Source organism: Eleutherodactylus coqui, chromosome 9 (assembly GCF_035609145.1).
Source record: "Eleutherodactylus coqui strain aEleCoq1 chromosome 9, aEleCoq1.hap1, whole genome shotgun sequence".
NCBI lineage: Eukaryota > Metazoa > Chordata > Amphibia > Anura > Eleutherodactylidae > Eleutherodactylus > Eleutherodactylus coqui.
Window position 1 is genome coordinate 65,843,741 of NC_089845.1, and position 23,077 is coordinate 65,866,817.

The following is a 23,077-nucleotide window of genomic DNA, read 5'->3' on the forward strand; positions in this document are numbered from 1 at the left end:
TTTAAGAGTGTGTTTACACGGGGCAGAAATGCTGCGAAATGACAATTGGTGCGGATTTTGACTCACAATCATCTGCGTACCCGCAACTGATTTCGGAAGATGCAGCGCTAACCTCAAAGTCTTCGGCTGACGGCGCACTCCTTCATCCTGGTTGCCTGTGCTCAGCGCAGGACCGCTGGTCACTTCCGTATCATCTGCCCAGTGCCGCTGCGCTCAGCACAGCCCACCAGGAGCGCACTAACAGTCAAAGACTTTGCTGTATCTCCTGAAATCAGCCGAGTCAAAATCTGCACAATGGTTCGGATTTTGACTCTGTTTTGGATGCAGAAATGCTGCAGAGTTTTCCACGGACATTCCACAGCATTTCCATCCTGTGTAAACATACCCTTAAAGATGTCGGCGGGTCCAGAAAAACATGGCTGCTTCCTGTTTAAAACTTTTCTACACTTGTCCATAACTCCATTTGTTGCAGTAGAACTGAGCTGCAATATCAGACATGACCATAGACAGGTGTGGTCTGTTCCTGGAGAAAAAAGCAACCATGTTTTTTTTAAACATGTACAAACCCTTTACGCTCAAACTGGACAGAAATCTAAATCAGTAAACCCCAAGTTATGCTGAATCTTTTCCCGCAAAGCACATCTCCTTCTGTGCTAGAACATGTTGCCCTCAGATCAGACACCATATCCAATAGGACATGCAGGCATGATAGCACATGGGAGTCCAAGGGAGGCCCTCTGCACATGGGAGATGTTCCGGACTGTGGATACCATGGTGAACCAGTGACAGCAGGAATCTCATAGCATTACTGAGATTTGGCAAGAGGGCCAGAACCCCATGACCAGCAGCTGGCACCAGGCAAGGAGCCATATTACTAGTACTTGGCTCTGGGATCAGGATCATATATCCGGGTCTTGGCACTACGGCCTGCATTGTTTCATTGCACCCGCACAATATCACATCTACTTGGCATTTTCAAGCTATGATTCTCTGTTAGTTGTTTAACCAGTTCTTCTTATATTTTATACCGAATATGTCCGAACACCATCTCTTATCATGGGATAGGGCTCTATTAAAGGTTTAGGTGATGGTTTATCTCTTGTGAACCTACACAAATATTCAGAAGATACCTGTTGGATCTGTGATTGCATTTGAGATATCACGTTGCTGGTGTGTGCGATATCGCTGTGGTTGCTCGCGGTGACTTTGTAGGACCACATGCGAGCATTTTCGGGGGGAGGAAAGGGGGGAACTTGAAATATAAGCTCTACCCCGAAAATAAGCTATAGCGGAAGAAATTTTTTTTTTTTAAAGTATACATCACCCAGAAGCGCTGTCCAGCTCTACCGCAGCTTCTCCCCGAGTCCTCGACACTGGTCTTCTTCTTCTCTTCTGGCTGGGGATTGAAAGCCCCCACCTCCTGGAAGCGCTAGCTGTGATTGGCTGACACTTAGCCAATCGCAGCGAGCACTCAATGAATGGCTGTGATTGGTTCATCAAACTCTGGCTGTGATTAGCCAAGTGTCAGCCTATCACAGCCAGTGCTTCCAGGGGGCAGGGGTTTTTCAGTCTCCGGCCAGACGAGATGAAGGAGAATAGTGCCAGGAAGAAGATGCGGCTGGGCTGACAGCGCTTCTAAGGTAATGTATAGTGTTTTTTTATTTTTTCGCTGCAGTTAGGGCTGAGATTATAGCTTTGACAGTAGGATTTCCTACTGTCAAAGTTGCATCGCACCGTACGACAATCGCGTTTATGTGCAATATGATGCAACAGAGAGGAAGACTTCATAGGGAAACATGGGCTACAAAACGTCACAAGTCGCAGGCATATCGCCGAACCCGCAAAGTTTTTGTGTCGGGTTGTTGCATGCTACAAAACATCACATGTGTGAAGGAACCCATAGGAAAGCATGGGCTTCACATACATGTGATTTGTAGCATTGTAGAAACGTGACAAAATTGCGTGACTTTGTCGTCCGTCTAAACGAGGTCTAAGGGCTACTTCAAAAGGCTGTGATTTGGGAAAATTTTCTCACACAATATAACTATGCGCGAGAAAAAGTAGGCCTTGCCCTATCTTTCTCGCAAGTAGTTAGTAGAAGTGCAAAAAAAGATACCAGGACCAATCTTTCACCTTTTTTCTTTTACCCACGCAATAATGCAAAGTTTAAACGTTGAAAAAAAAAAAGGGCTGGTTCAGGTGAAAATACGCTCCATAGCGGTGAGTGTATATGCACATGCGCCTGTCTGAAGAAGCCGTAAAGCAAATCCTGTTCAGATGTGGAGGAAAAAAATGCTGCGGATTTTCTGCTGTAACCGCACTGCAAGGGCTCATTCACACGAGTGTAAATAGGCAACACACTACGCGAGCATAAAACGCGGTGAATGGGCTCAGTGAAAGTACATTGATTTTCAATCACCCATTGACATTTGTGTATGTACCTTGCGTATATTACGTACATAAAAAAGAATGCAGCATGTTCTATTTCAGGGCGGATTTAGATGACCGTGAGCGCAACTATGCGCGGCGGCAAGGAGGGTAGTTGAACTTGAACGAGGGAAATTTCTTCCCCTTTGCTGAACAGAAAAAGCGGTGGTAAGATAGGTGCCGCCCGATCTTTTGCGTACATAGTATTCATGACGTGCGGGGAAGATAGGGCAGCTCTTATCTTTTCTTGGCCATACAAATCCCAGCCGAGGAAAGAGGTGGTGAATACGAAACCACGGAAATCCTGTTGAAATCAATGGTTTTGTTTTCTCCTGTTCAGAAAACAGCGTTCTTCTGAATCCACCCTCACCATGTATTATGCACGTACAGCCCTGTTGTGGTTTGCATATTAAGCACTGTACATACGTAATACATTGCATATGCGCAGTGTTTAATACGCAACGCTGCTATGAGACAGAGCGGGGAATTAAAAGAAAAAAAAAAGAAACTAGTCACACTGTGCCTTGGCGCATGTGGCAGATGTTGTCATACACAGCGATAGTCGGCTCACACAGCTCATAAGGCCGTGGGAAGGATCCCTTAGTTCTCTCTCACATAGACGTAGCAAAATGCAACGTTTAAAAACGCGTTTAACTGCGGTTTTTAACGCACCCCGTCATTGTAATGGGTCATGAGGTGCATTAGAAAAGGCACTTAAACACCTGAAAATAGAACAGACAGCGCTCGGGAAACGCAGTGTTCGAACGCTAGACTGAGAAGCCCCACTGAAATCAATGGGGGAGTTGTACAGCGTTATAGCGCAGCATTTAAAACGCTCCGTTGAACGCTGTAAGAAGCGGTGAATGTGAGAGTGGTCTTACTTTATCCTGCATTAGCACTGCAAAAATTCCGCAACAAATCCGCCACCACTCGCACCACTCCCGTCTTCTGTTTACCTGCAGCAGCAGCCAATAGGAGGTCGGACACCTTTAAACCTGCTTCGAGGCTCGTACATTTAAGCTCATGACCAGTTTACGGGACGTCACTTGGTCTTCTCACCTAGTGACGTCACCTGTCAAAGCAGCAGCACGGCCCCTTGGCAAGTATATTGATTTTATATCATTTTGGGCAGTTCCCTAAACTATACAAAAAATAATTTGGAAATACCCTGTAAAGGGCTCCCAGCAGGTCCTGCTCCCCAGTGGCTCAGAGTGTCAAACACTACCGTCAACTTCACATGGGAAGATGAGAAGATGCAAGCTATATGCAGATATTGGCCCTGGTTACATTTGGACCCAGGAGCTCAGCAGCATCCAGCAACAATACTAACTACTGGGGTACTTGTGCTGTGCTACATTGATGTATGTGCCTTACTGTTCCCAATTTGTGAATCTGCATGAAAGTGGGGACTGAATACATACTATCAGCGATTCTACTCAACTTCAGTGAAAGCGCAAGATCTGACATTGTTACTCATGTGACACATCCTTTGTTGCTTGTTAGTGGTCTGCAGATATTTAGTCTCCACGTTCCTTAAGATGCCATTTATAAGGGAGGGCGTCAGAAAATTTTAAAGGGTCACTCCACTGAAAACACATTTTTTTTATCACTGCACCCCTCACCTGATTGTCTGTCATACTCTAGAATGCCTTCTGTATATTGTAGTCATTTCCATGCAGTGCAGCATCCCATTTACTCCTTATCAGGCACCAACTTGTTTTTAAGATTTCTCAGTGCTTTATCATCCTCCATACTGTCCTAGCAATCCCACAATGCATCAGCACAGCATCATATGACCAGCTAGAACCAGTACCATATCTGCCTGCTGGGAGATCAGTGTGGTTATCATTACCATCTATATTCTGCTAAAAAAGCTAAATTCTATAAGCATGCAGTCAGAGAGGATGAGCTGTGATCTTCATTATGACTGTGTGACAGGAGCCACAAATCATTATCAGGAACAGTGATAGGAGTTTCTGCCTATCGCTGTGTGATACAGTCAGTGCAGTTTCATCATACAGGAAGTTATGGGGATTGAAATAATGGCTTCTGGAGAGAAGAGATCACATGACCCAACTGAAGAGAAGTCCGGTACAAAGGAATATGTCAGGACTCAAACCCAGAAGCTCCTGTAATCCAGGCGGCAGCTCTACCTACTAAGCCATCCAGTCCTTTGGACAGCTCCTCTGCATGACCTTAGCCGTGTTCCCAGCTCCTGCAATCCAGTCCCTGTTTTAGCTCTGCCCTGTTCCTGATTGGACATGCTATAAAAGCCTGTCCCTTCCACTTCCTCTTTGCGTGATTATTGTGCTCGCTGCCTTTAGTCAAGCTCTGCTACTAACTGCTTCTCTCAATACAATTGTTGTTACCCGTTACCGACCTCTGTGTACATCCTGACTACGCTTCCTGCTTGCTCCCTGGTACTGTAACAGATACTTACCCATTACCGACCCCTGCCTACATCCTGACCACTGGCGTAACTATAGGGGATGCAGGGGATGCGGTTGCGCCAGGGACCAGGAGCCCAAGGGGGCTCATAAGGCGTCTCTTTTCCATATAGGGAGCCCAGGACTATGAATAAAGCATTATAGTTGGGGGTAACTGTTACAGAATAACTAAACAAGTTAATACTAGGTGATATATATATACTGGAGCACTAGATACATAATGAATCAAAAGATCTTTTTACCGGAGTGGCTCTTTCATGAAAAATGACAAAAGAGCTTCTCATTAAAGAAGTTAGCCCATGAAAAATATTTCTTATAGTTAAATTCATTTAAAAACATTTTTGTATTTACACTTAGCAACATTTTTTAATATCTTCAGATATTCCAGGTCTAATGTTAGAAATGTGCCACCTGCTGTTTCTGTTGAAGGGCTTTCTGTGTCCAGTCCACCTCAACAATGTCCCGAGGTGGTCCCACAAACTCAGTGCTCCTTCTCTGCGGTAGTGCTGTCTCACTCTATTATCACTTGTTCAGCATCACTTCTGACGCCACAGAAAGTACAGCAACTTCAGAAGCAGCCGCTGAACACACCAGGGATCCCTCCATATACCCAGTGGAGCAGAGACAGAAGAAAGACTGAGCATGTGTGACCACCTTGGAACAATTACTGACGTGGACACAAAATAGCAACAGCAGGTGGCGCTATTCTGACATTAGTCCTGGAATATCTGGGGATGGAAACACTTTTTAATAAGTGTAAATACAAGAAATGTTTATAATTATGGGCTGCATGTAACTATAAACAATAGGACAACCCTTTTAACCTCATCACACATGACAAATTGCAGATGTTGTACTCTAAAACAGGTACCGTAAATCATCCTCTTTTAGTACTTTTATGAGTTTACAGATTACTATACATCTGGTCTTGATGACAGAGAACATTCCTAGGAACCTTCTTGTGTCTGTTTGAAATAGCAAGGATTTTATAAAATGAGAATGTCAGCAGACAAACAAATCAATTTTATCTCGCTCAATTAAATGTGTTATTTAATTTATTCTTTACTGAAGCCTTTAAATCCTGAAAAATGTAATCCTTGCCCTAAATAGAGGAAGGGCACAAACAATAAAAACAAACCCGCGGAGTGATCTCTGCAACAGGGTGTGTTTGGGGATTGGCCAGTTCTGGAGGGGAGACTATGAAAATAAGTGATTTCATATGTTTAATATTTTTTTCCCTTCTTGTAGGTCATCTGTGACAAGATATTCCGGCGTTGGTTCACTCTGAGTATCATGGGGTCTAGCTATCCCTTTCCCCTTCAAGCTGAACTACATACGGCTGTTCAGAAATGTGCTGAGTCTACAAATATGGAAACGCTGTTTTCGGACTTATATTCTTTACTACAAGCGAGTCAAAGACTGCTACCGAAAGGAAATATGTGAACTCTACAGTGCTAAATGACCGGAGAATAGCCATGTCATGTTAAAACATCTTTTCTACATTTAAAGGCACAATACATTAAAAGAGTGTTATTTAAAAGGAAAAAATTGTGTATCTTATATAGTTTTTACCAATTCATGGAAACCTACCAGAAAAAAATATTTCACTGCAATGGATTATTAGTAAACATGCTAAACATGTCACTTGTTACAGATTGATTAATAGCTCCATTCCGATAATTAGCTTTCATTTGTTATAGGGTTGGAAACTGATGTGGACTGTCATTACACTACCTGCCCGTCGCTTTATTCTTGAACTGGGAATAGCATGTTGCCCCAAAAATAAGACCCTGTCTTGTATAAATTTTTGCCCCAAAAGAGACACTAAGTCTCTTATTTTTTGGGGATGTCTTACAATACTTACCTATCAGCCGTGGTCCGTATCCTCCCACTGGTCTCCGGAGCTGTTGATTGGTTTTTTAGAGCATTGCTCAGCCAATCAATGCAGGAATTCACATATGCAATGTTTTGAACGTATTGGTGATAAAGATTAATATAATCAAAATTTTAAACATATGAATCAAGAAAAAAGTTAATTTATACTTTGCACCCTTTATGCTGAAGGCCCCTTGGTTCAATGGATGGGATGTAGCAAGGGCCCATGGAGATATTTGGTGGAACTGGACTGGTGGTTAATAGGAGTGTGCCGAGGGGTACTGGCTGTTTATTAGGTGACCCCTGCATGAGAACTGTTAGTGGACAGGTCACATAATACTGCCGACCACATGGCTGAAAGCAGCACTTAGTGCTGTATGCCATCTTGCTTCAATACACTTTTTATTTCCAACAATAAACTGGTTTTACACATTGCGCTTACATAATCTCCTTAAAATGAGGGGTGAATTAATGCATAGAGGTTTCCTTAACAATAAGAACTATCCTCACAGCGAGGGGCAACAAGTAAGCAAACTGTTTGGTGGTTGCGAACAGAGCACTCCAATGCTAATAGTTTCTGCAGAAGCACGTTGAGCAATTACAGTTAGAGGTGCTGGTTGAGGCTGCGGTAGTCATAGGGGCCCATAAACAATCTCCTGGTGAGTGAGATCCAGGAAATCACAAAGCAACATGAAACTCAGTCTCTAAACAGATCCCGATCCATGCTGGAGTAGGCCGAAGTACCAGATCTCACTCCAGTCCGTCCTGGGGCCTGATACAGAACACCACAGGCATGAGGGATCTCTCAGTTTGCTCTTTCCTCTTCCAAGGTGTCTCACACACTGACTTAATTGCATCTCCTACAACAGACTGCCCACACTCATATGACCACCACAGCCAATGAGCATTAAGGCTATAAAGTTAAAGGGGTTGTCTCGCGAAAGCAAGTGGGGTTAAGCACTTCTGTATGGCCATATTAATGCACTTTGTAATATACATCGTGCATTAAATATGAGCCATACAGAAGTTATTCACTTACCTTCCCTGCGCTGGCGTCCCCGTCTCCATGGCTCCGTCTAACTTCAGCGTCTAATCGCCCGATTAGACGCGCTTGCACAGAAGGGTCTTCTGCCTTCGGCTCGGTGTGGCACGAGCGGCGTTCTGGCTCCGCCCCCTTATACGCGTCATCGCGTTGCTCCGCCCCGTCACGTGTGCCGATTCCAGCCTCCTGATTGGCTGGAATCGGCACATGTGACGGGGCGGAGCTACGCGATGATGCGTAGAAGGGGACGGAGCCAGAACACCGCTCGTGCCACACCGAGCTGAAGGCAGAAGACCCTTCTGCGCAAGCGCGTCTAATCGGGCGATTAGACGCTGAAGTTAGACGGAGCCATGGAGACGGGGACGCCAGCGCAGGGAAGGTAAGTGAATAACTTCTGTATGGCTCATATTTAATGCACGATGTATATTACAAAGTGCATTAATATGGCCATACAGAAGTGCTTAACCCCACTTGCTTTCGCGAGACAACCCCTTTAATACAAAAGAAAAGACAAGATGAAACAGTCACATATCCAGTACTTTACCACAACAGGTTAACCAGAGAATATCCATCTATATATTACAATTCAAGTCAGGAAGGCATACAAGGCATATAACTAATCCGTACCCCGTTTCAATGTGGTCATGGGTATCTTTTTCTAAGAAGTATATGTCTGAAGATTCCAGATCCTGGTGACTCTGCATGCCCCTGATGTTGGATACATGAAGACTGCTGCTTCTAAGTTTTGTTCTTTTGATGTTTGTACACTGTAACTTGTAGTAGTGCAGTACACAGAAGGGCCTATAGAGGGCCAGAGACAGGGCTTCTGGTGCGAGGGTTAACCAAGGGGTGGAGCAGGAACGAGATAAAAAGCCAGTTCCTACCAAAGAGAGGGAGAGTGAGAACCAGGGCAGCAGAGTGAGGTGCTGCAGGCTGGTGGCCTGGAAAGGCAAGAGGTTGACAGGGTGACGCCCCTAACCTCCCACCAAAGTTGGGGTGCTAATGGACATGAACGTGATTTACTGTGCTGTGACGTGTGATGAAATAAACGCTGTCCGGAGGCAGATAATGATATACGCTGTTCCTGGGCTGTGTTTTCCCGTGGGGTGCGCCACTCCTGGTACTAGAGGTCAGCGATCCCGAGGCAAGAGAACCCCCCTTGCTACAAACTTTAAGGCATTGGGCAATCATCTTGGGTGGATATTCAGTCGCTTGTGTGGACGCATTAAGATTGCACCACATAGTCCCGTGACCAGAAGCATGTTCTGTAAAGAGGTTGCTGACAGCGCTTTACGGTAGTAGATAGAGTAAAAGGAGGAAAGTTGTGCTCGTCATTAAGGTACACCTTCTCAAGGAATGAGTAGTGCATGAATAAGTGCTACACCACCTAGATATGCTACACTAAGCTACAAAAAGAGCTCTGACACTGTAGGAGGATAGAGCATGCTGTAGTGGTCTTGAAAATTGCAACTGGTGAGAGACCAAGTCCTATGAGAAAGATTAAACTGGTGAGCCATGCCTGGATGGGATCCTTTGAGTGGTTTTGGACCACTGCCCAGAAAGTCCTTGGGTGATCTACAAAAACACCCTGTCAGTCTGACCTGAGCTGTGCTGACCAACAAATTTGCCATCCTGAAAACATGTGAGAGCCTCATGGAACAAGAGAGTGTGTACTGAGAGTTCTGTGCTAAGGCCTATGGGTGTGCGACGAGCCACACTGAAGATCAGAGGCAAAAGCAAGTCCTGCTAAGAGGGCAATCACCTAACACACCTGGGATAGAGACAGTGTACTGAGGTGTATGGTAAATGCACCAGAGAGCGAGCAAGTAACTGTGTTGTAGAGGTTATTGTTGTTGCTACCAGTAACCAGTGGTTGGAGCAAAGTGGTAGAGACTGTTTTGCAGCCGAGTTATTTGTCTATGTAACGTAATCAGGGACGTAGCTAAAGGCTCATGGGCCCATGTGCAAAAGTTCATCTTTGGGCCCCCCCCCCCCCCCAACTTCTCTTAACTCCTTAACGTTACAGGATGTACAGTTATGTCCTGAAGGTTCGGGGTTTGTATGGAGGGGGAATCAAGTGGCTTGATAGATTGCGTGTCAGATCGCGATATGATGTAATGCTATTGCATTACATCATACTGTAGAAGCGATCAAAGCCTCACAAGTTCTTGTCCCCTCTGGGGGCTAAAAAAATGTAAAAATTATTTTACAAAAGTGTTATTTATTAAAAAAAGAAAAAGTTAAAAAAGTTTAAAAAATCAACCTTTTGCCATGTTAATAATAAAAGTATCTAAATAATAAAACAAAAACACATATTTGGTATCACTGCGTCCATAAACGTCCGATCTATCAAATTAACGCATTATCTCTCCCGCATGGTGAATGTCGTCAGGAAAAAATAAATAAACAACGCCAGAATTGTTCTTTTTTGGTCACTCTGTCTCCAAGAAAAAATGTAATAAAAAAGCGATCAAAATTCCAAAATGGTACCAATTGTAACTACAGGATGTCCCGTGAAAAATGAGCCTTTGCCCAACTATGTTGACAGAATAATTAAAAAGTTATGCCTGTCAGAAGATGGAGGCAGAAAAAGTTATTTTTCCATAGATATTTTTACATTTCATAACTGTGTAAGTTTGGTATCTGCAGTGGAAGACCTGATTTGCGTTTTTTTGCATGGATCTATGCGTATGGACAGCGTATCGTCCACACAGAAAAAAGCTGGCAAGTAGGGTATGACAGCAGAACATGGCACAGTCGACCGCCCAGGGGAAAATATTCTCTCTCTCTCCAGGTTTTTACCTTGTCTTCTAACAGGTTGCGAGTAGAGATGAGCGAGTATACTCGCTAAAGGCAACTGCTCGAGCGAGCATTGCCTTTATCGAGTACCTGCCCGCTCGAGATGAAAGGTTTGGGTGCCGGCGCGGGGGAGCAGTGAGTAGCGGCAGTCAGCAGGAGGGAGCGGGGGGGAGAGAGGGAGAGAGAGATCTCCCCTCCGTTCCGCCCCGCTCTCCCCCGCAGCTCCCTGCCCGCCACCGGCACCCGAACCTTCTGTCTCGAGCGAGCAGGTACTCGCTAAAGGCAATGCTCGCTCGAGCAATTGCCTTTAGCGAGTATACTCGCTCATCTCTAGTTGCGAGCAATTTTGTTGCCCTTATGCAATGTTACTTGCATATAGGCTGCGGGTCGCATGCATCAATAGACAACAATGGAGCCCATCTGCACATAATCTTCTCTAAAATAGAGCATGCTGCAATTTTCTTCTATTCGCAGAAAACAGGTATGCAGGAAGCTTCAAAACTTCATATCTTTCCATGCCCACATATTACCAGCGATCACGGAATCCGCAATTCAAATCTGGTCTTGGGAGACTGGCCTAAGCTCCACTAATAATACAACTAGAACTAAGTAAAATTGTGTTCCATTGCAAAACTACATATTCTACGACTCTTTCTCTATTGCTGTGAAGAAGTATTTGCCCCCTTCCCATTTGTCGCACTTGAATATTTCCGATTATAAAACTATTTTTAAAACTCAACTAAGATAACTCAGAATGCCTTCCCATCTAACAGGGGTGCCTTGGACCATCGCCTCTATATGGCCCTCACTTTTTCTAGCTAAGGAACTTAAACCTCCATCGTGTACTGAAACAAAGTGTTTGGCAATGGTAGACATAGTCTGTTTTTTGGGATTGCTAATGTCATTCAAGCGTTCATGGATGCAAATTTTTAATCCCCTAGAAGTACAACCAACATATAATTTGTTACTGGAATGACATTCAATAATGTATACCACATGATCAGTGTTGTAACTGTACAAATATGAGTATAACTGGAAGTGGAAAACGTATCATGTTGTACACAGTCAAAACAGAGCTTGCATGGAAATGAAATGCAATTGAAGAATCTGAGTCAGTGTAACCAGGTTTTCTTGAGTAAATGTGTCAAAAAGGAACCCGAGGACATAAGGTTACTCAGTGATGGAGCTCTTCTAGATATCATTTCGCACCCATGGCACAATATCTGTGCCAGATCATTATCCTCACAAAGGACAGGCAAGTCTTTGGTAATTATATTTTTAATAGCATTGAATTGAGGGGTACACTACAACAGAGCTGTAGGCTTCTACACCCCATCTTTGGTTTTGTGACCTGCATGTACAGTAATAAAGCATACACTTGAGGTGTACATTATTTTGCACACGCTTTAAAATCCAATATGGATAACTTTTGTGTTTCAAGTAGATACAAACAGTATTTAGTTCTTAACTGAAGCTCTCCTGTGTGCTGCAATATATGCCTAGCCCTAATGTATTCCCCCACTAGTATAGATTTAACTAGGTTACCAGGCACAGAGTTTTGAAAGGTCTGTGTAACTATAGTATGACCTGGTGAACCTGATAGGTCCAAAACACAATATGGAAATGATAGTATGAGGAAGTGAACTGTAAATTGAAAATATTATTATTCAAGTACTCTAAAAATTACAGCACGAGATGTTCACCACCAGACCAAAGAAAAGGGAAGTCGTCAATGTACCTACCATACAGATGGATGCTTGCAACATTGGTGAATATCCACTTAGAAGAAGTACAACTTCTCCACCATGACATAACAATGCAATAGAGTTGAGCGAACATACTCTGTCGAGCTTGATGCTCATTCGAGTATTAGCGTACTCGATGGTGCTCATTACTCGAACCAGTATCAAGCCGTGTTCGACCCCGCATCAGTTTTTGGCTCCTTCCAACTGTGACGTGCCTGTTTTGGCCCCTCCCTGCCACGACGCAGCGTGCGTCAATGGCAAACGTTTTGTCTCTCAGGCAGGGGAGAGGGAGAGAGAGAGAGAGAAACACATGAACCAAGAAAAAAATAAATAAAAAGGCTCGGGACCCGGCGTCCCACATACAAAAATGCTCGAGTCTCCCATTGTAGCCAATGGGGTTCATTACTCGAGTAGAGCTCTTGAATTTTACGAAGAGTTCGACTCAAATAACGCGGACCCGAGCATTTGGGTGCTCCCTCATCGCTACTATACAACATTAAAATTACATACAGAACATGAGCCAGCACAACAAAATAATACCTATAAGTTTCATAGCTTAGTCCTGATTCATGGCATCTGGTGTGCAATTGTACCATGGTCCTTTTTCAGAATTATTTTTTCAAGAAGTTCCTGTTGCTGGATTTTGCGTCACACTTTCAAGCACCAGGACAATGATCCGAAGTACACAATCATATCTACCTCTGAATGGCTGAGAAACCAGCAGGTTTTTGTTTTTTAAACACTCCGATATATCAGAATAAAAACAACTGGGCTAAAACTCTTCAACAGCGGTGGAAAATATTCATTCCAGGTTTTTGCCGGTATTTGCTTGCAGCTGTTACTGCCAAGGGTGGCACAACCAGTTATTAGGTTTAGCCTCAGTTACTTTTTCACATGGGTTATATAGGTTTTGAATTCATATTTATCTTCAAAATTTGAATTATCATATAAATATTGAATTTTGTGTTTATTTGTGCTGTCTTTATCTTGTATCAAAATTAGTTGAATGAATTGAAACACTTAAATCTGACAAAGTAGCAAAGATGGAAGAAAACGGTAGGGGGCACATATTTAAATACGGTACTTTCTCCCAGCATTGTGTGTGTGTTTGTGTTGTGTATATGTCCCTGCAGGCAGTGGATACGTAGTACACAAATGCAACCCAATAGAAGAGGAAAAAGGGCAACAGGGATGTACATACATGCTGGACACTAACAAGAACATAAAACAGATGTGCGTGAAGACAACCACAGAGACAACAGACCCCAAAATGTTTACCACTGAACTACTACTCTAACAGATGGAAATATGACCAAGTATGTAAGAGGTATCGGTTAGCATTGGCTCAGAATACGTAAGCTCACAAAGCCCACATCAAGGGTCCTCACCTTGTGAGTCCCTATTCTAAAAAGATAACCTAAACCACAAAAAGAGATTCTGCCTACAAGTGGGGTGATTGTCCCAATAGGGACGGCCCCACGCTGGAACCTAGGGGACTGGCTCAGGGAAACACCACACAGAACGAGACATTGTTTACACCAAGTGCAGTCCACACCTTTAGCCATACATAGAACAGGACTTTGTTCACACCTGAAGTCTGCACCTGACAGACAGAAGGAAACCTCATTCAGAACCTGATGCATGCATAGATAACATAGGAGCTAGTTCAAGTGTTCACACACCAAGGGGAAAGAGCATCAGATACCAAAATGACCAAAAGGAACATGCCAGATATAACCCATCTGTCTAATTGGTAGGGGTCTGACTGCTGAAACCCTTACTGATCATGAGATTTTTGTGGGTCCTGTACCCCTGAATGAATAGTGTAGCGGTCAAGTATGCGCATTGCCACTGCATACATTTCATTTGCTGCTCCAGCTGTAGTTATGAGTGTAATATTTGTATTTATAGTACGTGTGTGTAAGCAATATATGTATCATACAGCAGTAATATGTACAGTATGCGTGTGGTATAGTGGTAGGCATGTTATGTACCAGGTATGTGTATTATGTGGAGGAGGACAGGGGGAGGGACTGAATCTTTGACCCAACTGAAGCAGTGCCTAACTACAGCTCTGATCCGACAGAATAGGAGAGCCATACCTTCTGCATCTGCCGGTGATTAATTAGTGCTACATGTACCAGTTTGTCTCAGCTCTTTGCACCTGCCTCCAACCTTTGCAGATGGTCCCGCATATATATCATGTACAGTACATCTGCAGTAGATCCCATGTGATACACTATCATGTACTCTAAGTGATTTATAATAGATGTACTGTATCATGCTGCTGCTTCTGCCGGATGCGGGGTGATAACGAACAACACTTTGATACTCTTTGCTTAGCTTGCATAAAACACAGAAGCTAGAAGAAATTCAACAGCCCCCAAAAGTTAAATTGTCAGTGAATTACATTTAGCTCTTTTAACATATCAGTGTCATCGATTTCTTCGGTTGAGTGAATGGATTGCACTTACACTGTAATTAAGAGTGCCTTATGATGGTTCACAATGTGCTTTGGCATTAAAAATTAAGTGATCCACAAAGCATTTAAGTAGGCTCCATTGATTCAGTCATTTACCATTTTGGAGTTGATAGGAAATTCCACATAATGAGTTTAGCAAAACAATAATGTTACTGGTTCATGGGGCAAATAAATATTTTACTTTATGAAACATTAATGTAAATCATCGTATTTAAACATTTGTGTATACTTATAATTTGCTTCTCATCTTCCTTTTATAATGATGAGTTGTCTTATAAATAAAGCACAATTATGTTATGAATATCATTATCCGCTATTCCCTGATATACGCTACCAAGCAGAATTGGTCTGATGTCAGGGAAAACTTGCTGAGAAGAAAATCATGTTGAATCCCCATGTTGACCTTGGAGCCTGGGGTCATACTGTAAACCATATCTGGTGATAACTGCTGATTGCCAAGACTTTCAGCTGCAGACCCTCAGTGGTTCCTGACTGGACAGCCCCTTTAAAAGCTTGTACAACCAGGGTTAGCAGAAGGGGTAAATAGAGCAGGAGGCTGCCTCTCATCAGTGTATAGTAAGTTGCTGGGAGGCTGAGTGAGAAGCCTATGATGTTGGTCAGGAGGGGTAAAGTTTCTCCTTAGGGAGAGCACCTAGAAGGAGTGAGGAGACTTGTAAGGCCATGCGTGCGCCTCTGGGAAATTTATGCAAATGGTAAGGTGGAACAATGCCTCTACAGCATCACCTATTGGAAGGTATCATTCCTGTAAGTCAATGTCTGATGTTTTAACAGGCCTTGTGTTACATCTATGGCCTTATAAATCTCCTTACACCTACCAGGTGCTCCCCCTAAGGAAAAACTATACCTCTCCCAGCCCACATCACAGGCCTCTCACCATGCCAGCCAGCAACCTACTGTACACTGATGGGGCAAAACCCCTGAAACAGCTGTCTGTGTCATGGTTATCTTTTCCTAATGGAGAAAACTCTTGACTTTGGCTTATATTCCCAATCATTGTTACAAGGCCTGTCAAAAGGTCAGACATTGACTTACAGGAATTCTACCTTCTAATAGGTGGCGCTTTAGAAGTATTGTTCCATCTTATATTTTACATAAATTTCCCAGAGGAGAATGTATGGCTATATATGTCTCCTAACAACAATTACTATGTGCTTTCCTTAAGGAGACACTTTACTCCTCCTGACCTTCTGAGATCCAGAAACAGTGTAGTGTGCTGTGCTACGCTGTGTATGCAAATCCTATTCCCTTTTATGGGACTTATGGAAACAGTATGTGGGACCCCTCAACAGGTAGGTTGAGACAGAACACATTGTGGAAAACACTAACAGTCTTTACTTGGGCAATAAAATGTCAACACACGTGATCAAATTACAGTCTCTTTGGGCACACAGCAGGCCTGGCATGGTTCCAGGGTCATAGTCATCAGCACATGGGGATATGCAATCACAATTTCCACGGTTATAAGGATTCCAGCCCCTCAGGAACATAGCAGGTAACTGACTAAAGCTCAGTCTACTCCCATAGTCAGTAGGCACCAAAGTTTTCTGCAGCTCATGCTCATCATTTGCACTCTACCTCTCTCATAGGCCACTCATACTTGCTACCATAATTCACTCGATCGTGCTACTGTGTCACACCCCACCATTTATACCACCAACAGGCACCTTTCTGTGGTTTCAGCCATGCCCTACTATTTATCCACCAGACTCACATGTCCTGCCCCAGTATGGTTAACGGTTATACAAACCTCCAATGGCCACCACACTGGAGTTGGGACCATTCACATAGTGTCCCCGATGCCACAACAGGCTCTGTAACATAAAGGCCCCCTGTACACGAGCGGAAATTTCGTGGCGGGATTTCCCGTGGAATTTCCGCTGCTGGAAGGCTGCATAGGATTGCGTTAACAAATAATAATAATAAAAATATCGCGAGGCAAACAAATCGCGGCATGCTCTATTTCTGTGCGGGGCTCGCCCCGGCTCCGGTCTGCGCGTGCGCCAGCTACCCGGCAAGCCGGCACATCAAACAGCCGGAGACGGCGGGCGCGGGTGAGTACGCGCTGGTCCCTGCAGGCGCTTGGGTCGGGTCCTGCTGGGAGAATTGTCACCGCCGGATCCGACCCGCCCGTCTGCAGGCGGCCAAACAGTATGAAAACACTTGCGGATTAAACATTACGTTTCACCTAAATATACAAGGCTAATACTTCTATCCCCCTAACAAGTATAGAATGTCCAGTTTGCCTGTTTCCAAAGCCCCGGGCCACCTCAGGAAATGAAGAGCACTAGAGGGTGAGCTGGAATGGAGTCAGTGGGGCAATTCTTGAGACACAAGTGGGACCTCCATCTATCAGACACTTATGATATATCCTGTGGATATGCCATTAACCCTTTCCAATCCACCGTCTGACGTCTGAAGACATTCTGATTGAAGGCTGTACAGCTCCGATGTCAGAAGAGGTCCAGCAGGGTATTTTTACTGTATATTATTGGCCGCTCTGTTGTCCGGCGCCTCTCCAGCATGTTCCATACTGCAGTACTGGCTCTAGCCAGCAGATGGCACCATTGCATAATGGCAGAAAGAGAAAGCCCCTTAGGAAAACCCTGAATACAAAATTGGATTGCAAAGGGTTAATGTCTGACATGGGAATACCTATTTAAGCCTTTTAGCCTGAAAAATACTACCTACACTATTTTACCTAGTCAAAATACCTGATCCTAGAATTTCCAGAATTTTCTAAATTAGCCACTATGATGGACAAAAAAACATAATTGTTGCATATAAGAGTTGCAATTCACTGGTATGTACAGTACTTTTACCAGTAATGTGGAATGTGTATTTTATAGGACTTTGGTTCACAGTACACGTCTATTGTCGGTCCTGCATCCAACTACAGGTTTCATATATACACTACAAGGACTAAAGCTTCTAATTACAGTGCTTCTCACTGTACAAAAATGTGAAAAATATAATTTACATTTGTTACAAATACAAAAAGAATGTTATCTGACAGAAAATGTCAAATTTGCTATTGACTTTAAAATGTGGGATTATAAATTTCCTTCATTTTTTATGTAGAAGACACTTCAGCTCTTATGAAGTTTTCAGAACTTGTCTTAACAGTCATTTATCAACTTTCCTGTATACAGGTTTAGTGCTTGAGGTCTCGGCAAGAGCTGATTTTTTTTTATATATAGCAAAAAGCTTTGAGTCTTATTCCAAGTATTTATGTGACATGTCAACTGTAGATGTAATATGTGGCATAGCTAAATGTGAAAATTGCAAGGATTTAGGCTGGGTTCACACACGGCGGATTCCCGTCGGAAATCTCGCGGTTTGGCCACAGCAAAAACCGCGAGATTTCTGCCGGGAGAACCGCCGCGGTTTAAGCGGTCCGGCCGCATGCATTTCCGTTGCGGCCGGCTCTCCCATAGAGGAGAGCGCGGCCGTAACATAAATAAACAAAAAACCGTCTGTAAACAGACATGCTGCTTCTTTTGAAACCGCGGCTGCGGCGGCCGCAGCCGCAGTTTCAACCGGATTTACCGCAGCGGATTAGCCGTCCCGTGTGGACGAGGTTTCGGGGAAACCTCGTCCACATGGCTGGCTAATCCCGAGATCAGCGGCCGCGGGCGGTTTTGCCGCCGGCGGATCTGCTGCGGCAGAACCGCGGCAAATCCGCCCTGTGTGACCCCTGCCTTAAAGAACCTGGCATAAAAAATTTGTTTCAATTTTGTTAGGAATCGCTATACACATATACAGTATTTGCACAGGTGCACATGTAGTGACCCAAAAAGGGTCCTACACGCGCGTGTGCCTGCTGTGAGAGGCGCACGCGCTCTATCTCTGTGAGTTATAGTGGCTGGCTGGGAGCTCCGGTCAGCCGGCTTGATTGGTCTCCGCACTAGGGGCAGAGACTCCTGAATATAGTCTGACAGCTGCTCATAGCAGTTGCCAGTTATTGGTTCCATCCTCTGTGAGTTTGACCTCGGTTCTGCTCCAGTGGAAGTTACCCTGTCCCTATCCAGCTCTGCCTGTGTTCTGTGGTTTTCTTTCCTGTTGGTTATTCTATCTGCTTAGCCGGTTGGTACTAGTGAGTAGTCACCTGCACCTGCATAGGTATGGCAGTTCCTTCCTGTCCTGACACTAAGCAGCGTAGGGTCAGAGTTGGCGGCCTGGACGTGTCCACTTTCGGGGTTATCTCCAGTAAGGGACATTGGCGTGGGTGAGAGTCAGGGAGCGCCACGCTGTGCGTACCTATGCACCCCACTAGTACTGTAACACTATATTACTAAAGCAAGCAGCAAATAAATCAATTACACTCTTTGTAAAAACAACAAACAAGCACCTAGAAGGAGTTGTCGTTTAGGCTGGCCGCACATGGAGAGATTTGTATTGTGGAATCTGGAGTGGACGTCCGCCCCCAGATTCCACACCGAATACCGCCCATAGCATGCTATAGAAAAGTGCTTTTTTCTTCACACGAGCGGAAATCAGTTGCAATTTTATGCTTGCGGATGAAAAATCGCAGCATGCTCTATTTCAGTGCATTGTCCACACAGACCGCTTCCATTGAAGTCAATGGAAGCTGTCCAACCCGTATCCCATCTGCAATTAACATTGCGGACAGGTCACGGATTCCACATCCTCGCTACCACACGGTGCGGTAAAATCTCTACTGCGCATGTTGGACAGCTAGTTGTCCGGATCATTCGCAATACAGAAGAAAGAAGACGACTAACAGGTAAGCAGAGTCTCTGGCTGGGCACAGGGTCAGATTCCGCTGCAGGCTTCCGCATCAGGAATCTGACCCGGTCATGTGCAGCCAGCCTTAACTCCAAAATTCAGCATGTAGTTACATCTCAGGCAGATTTGCAAATGATTAGAGTTGTGGGGTGATTAGATGAACTGCCTCTCCACCTGAGGCTCTAAAAGTGATTCCCTCCTTGGCCTATAAAAAGGCTCTCAGAGGCTTCTTGTGTGTAGTGACCTCTTTTTCTGCTTGCATAGAGCTTGTTGACCACTAGACATCTCGACAATGCAATTTAAGAGATTTTGCCCAGTTAACAGAGTTTGAGAGGAGGCATGTTATTGGAATGTGATGGTCATATTGACGAATTGCTAGTCAATAGGTCCTTTCTGACCAGACTGTTAGAAAGTGTAAGTGACCACAGACACTAAGCGACTGGGCTCAGGACACCCTTGACAGACCACTGGTAAAGAGGATTGTCTGACAAGCATGAGCAGCTCTGACTGTTTCACTGTTCGCCATCCAGAGACTGATAGCACCATCATTACAGGCCCCTGTGTCTGTCAGAACCATTTCCAGGCACTCGGTTGAAGGACATTTGGTCTAACAGCACTCATTGAACGTACTGCCTTTGACAACCCACCCAACATCGCCTCTGTTTGTAGTGGTATAGTTAATGACAAAACTGGATTGCTACAGAGTGGAAACGGGCTGTCTTCAGCGACAAATCCAGGTTTAGTTTGGGCACTGATGACGGCTGTGTTTGTGTCTAAAGACTTAGAGGTGAGCGCCTCAATCCTGCCTTTGCTCTGGAGTGGCAGACTGCACCCACTGCTAGTGAGATGGTCTGAGAGGCCATCACATGCGACAGTCGGTCACCACTAGTAGTGGTACGAGGGACAATGACAGCTCAGTGACATGTTCAGGACATCCTGCAGCCACATGTGTTCCTCTCATGGCAGCTTCCAAGAGGCTTCCAGCAGGATAATGCTCGGCCGCACACACAAGGGGTGACAGGAATGCTTCCACAACATTGCCACACTTCCATGGCCTGCCCTCTCGCCAGATTTATCATGACTAGAACATAGGACACTAACTTCGTCAGCCTATGAGTTTGCACAATCTAGAGGCTCAGTGACAGCAAATGTGGACCAAATTGCTGCAGGATACTACCATGCAGGATACTACCATGCCTGCCTATATTCAAGTTAGAGGCTGTACAACAGGGTACTGGAGCTTCCATGCCCTCCCATATCACATCTTGTATCCAAGCTAGAGGCGGTACAACAGGGTACTAGAGCCTCCATACTCCCCCATATCAAAGCATGTATCCAAGCTAGAGGCGGTACAACAGGGTACTAGAGCCCCCATGCCCTCCCGTATCACATCTTGTATCCAAGCTAGAGGCAGTACAACAGGGTACTAGAGCCTCCATACTCCCCCATATCAAAGCATGTATCCAAGCTAGAGGCGGTACAACAGGGTACTAGAGCCCCCATGCCCTCCCGTATCACATCTTGTATCCAAGCTAGAGGCAGTACAACAGGGTACTAGAGCCTCCATACTCCCCCATATCAAAGCATGTATCCCAGCTAGAGGCGGTACAACAGGGTACTAGAGCCCCCATGCCCTCCCGTATCACATCTTGTATCCAAGCTAGAGGCAGTACAACAGGGTACTAGAGCCTCCATACTCCCCCATATCAAAGCATGTATCCAAGCTAGAGGCAGTACAACAGGGTACTAAAACCTCCATGCCCTCCCGTATCACATCTTGTATCCAAGCTAGAGGCAGTACAACAGGGTACTAGAGCCTCCATGCCCGCTTGTATCGCATCTTGTATCCAAGCTAGAGGTGGTACAACAGGGTACTAGAGCCTCCATGCCCACCTGTATCACATCTTGTATCCAAGCTAGAGGCAGTACAACAGGGTACTAGAGCCTCCATGCCCATCCGTATTACATGTTGTATCCAAGCTAAAGGCGGTACAACAAGGTACTAGAGCCTCCATGCCCATCTGTATCACATCTTGTATCCAAGCTAGAGGCAGTACAACAGGATACTAGAGCCTCCATGCCCATCCGTATCACATGTTGTATCCAAGCTAGAGGCAGTACAACAGGGTACTAGAGCCTCCCTTCAAGTGTTCAGTTTTCTGCAATAAGTTAAAGGGGTTGTCTCGCGAAAGCAAGTGGGGTTAAGTACTTCTGTATGGCCATATTAATGCACTTTGTAATATACATCGTGCATTAATTATGAGCCATACAGAAGTTATTCACTTACCTGCTCCGTTGCTGGCGTCCCCGTCTCCATGGCTCCGTCTAATTTCGGTGTCTTCTTGCTTTTTTAGACGCGCTTGCGCAGATGGGTCTTCTCCCTTCGGCTCGGCACCATCGGCGTTTTGGCTCCGCCCCCTTGTACGAGTCATCGTGTAGCTCCGCCCCCGTCACATGTGCCGATTCCAGCCAATCAGGAGGCTGGAATCGGCACATGTGACGGGGCGGAGCTACGCGATGACGTGTACAAGGGGCGGAGCCAAAACGCCGATGGTGCCGAGCCGAAGGGAAAAGACCCATCTGCGCAAGCGCGTCTAAAAAAGCAAGAAGACACCGAAATTAGACGGAGCCATGGAGACGGGGACGCCAGCAACGGAGCAGGTAAGTGAATAACTTCTGTATGGCTCATAATTAATGCACGATGTATATTACAAAGTGCATTAATATGGCCATACAGAAGTACTTAACCCCACTTGCTTTCGCGAGACAACCCCTTTAACCTTGCGCTCTAATATTGTAATCACTTATATCAACGTTACAAAAACACATAAAAGCTTCATTCGATTCTGACCTCTACATGCTTGATTTTTTTTGAAGAGTGTAGTATTAATCAAACTGTAACTTCTTGTGCTAGTTGCATATGTCCAGACATGAAAAGACACATACCTGTTCTGTTATGAAAAATCTCCAGGAAATTCATTTGCCATCTAGTTGTGCTGTAGCTGCAAAAATAAACATAGCAAAGTTTAAGATTTGTATTCCTAATGTCTTTACAGCCAATATTATATGCTGTATACTTACATAAGATAACTTTAAAGGGGTCGGAGCTTTGCATTTTCTGATATGGAAATCCAAATCATCTGCTTCCTTTCACAAACCTGTAGAGGTGGGGTGAGTTCATACATCGCACAATTTGAGCTGCAATTCCGCAGCAATGTACAGAACAATGTAAGTGAATGGATATTTAACTTTTTTCCCCACCTGCACATTTGACTATGCATTAGGAAGTCATTCCTTGGGTAAATGTCCCTATGAGCAGCATTTACAATCATCAATTGTACCATTGATAATTATTTTTAACACATTATAATTAGAGATGAACGAACGTACTCGTCCGAGCTTGATATTCGTGCGAATATTAGGGTGTTCGGGATGCTCGTTACTCGTAACGAGTACCACGTGGTGTTCCGGTTACTTTCAGTTTCCTCTCTGA

The 23,077-nt window shown here is 44.6% G+C and overlaps 1 protein-coding gene across 2 annotated transcripts in view; it reads left to right on the plus strand.

Moving 5' to 3' along the window:
• The window catches only part of DIPK1C (divergent protein kinase domain 1C), a 77,511-nt gene extending 71,058 nt beyond the window's left edge, over positions 1-6,453 (plus strand). Inside the window, exon 3 of one of the 2 annotated variants that reach the window (XM_066579493.1) lies at positions 6,123-6,453. In XM_066579493.1, coding sequence (XP_066435590.1) covers positions 6,123-6,317 — 195 coding nt within the window. In that variant the 3' untranslated portion in view covers positions 6,318-6,453. The remainder of the gene's footprint in view (positions 1-6,122) is intronic. The other variant, XM_066579492.1, reaches the window with a different exon arrangement.
• The last annotated feature ends 16,624 nt before the right edge of the window (positions 6,454-23,077 follow it).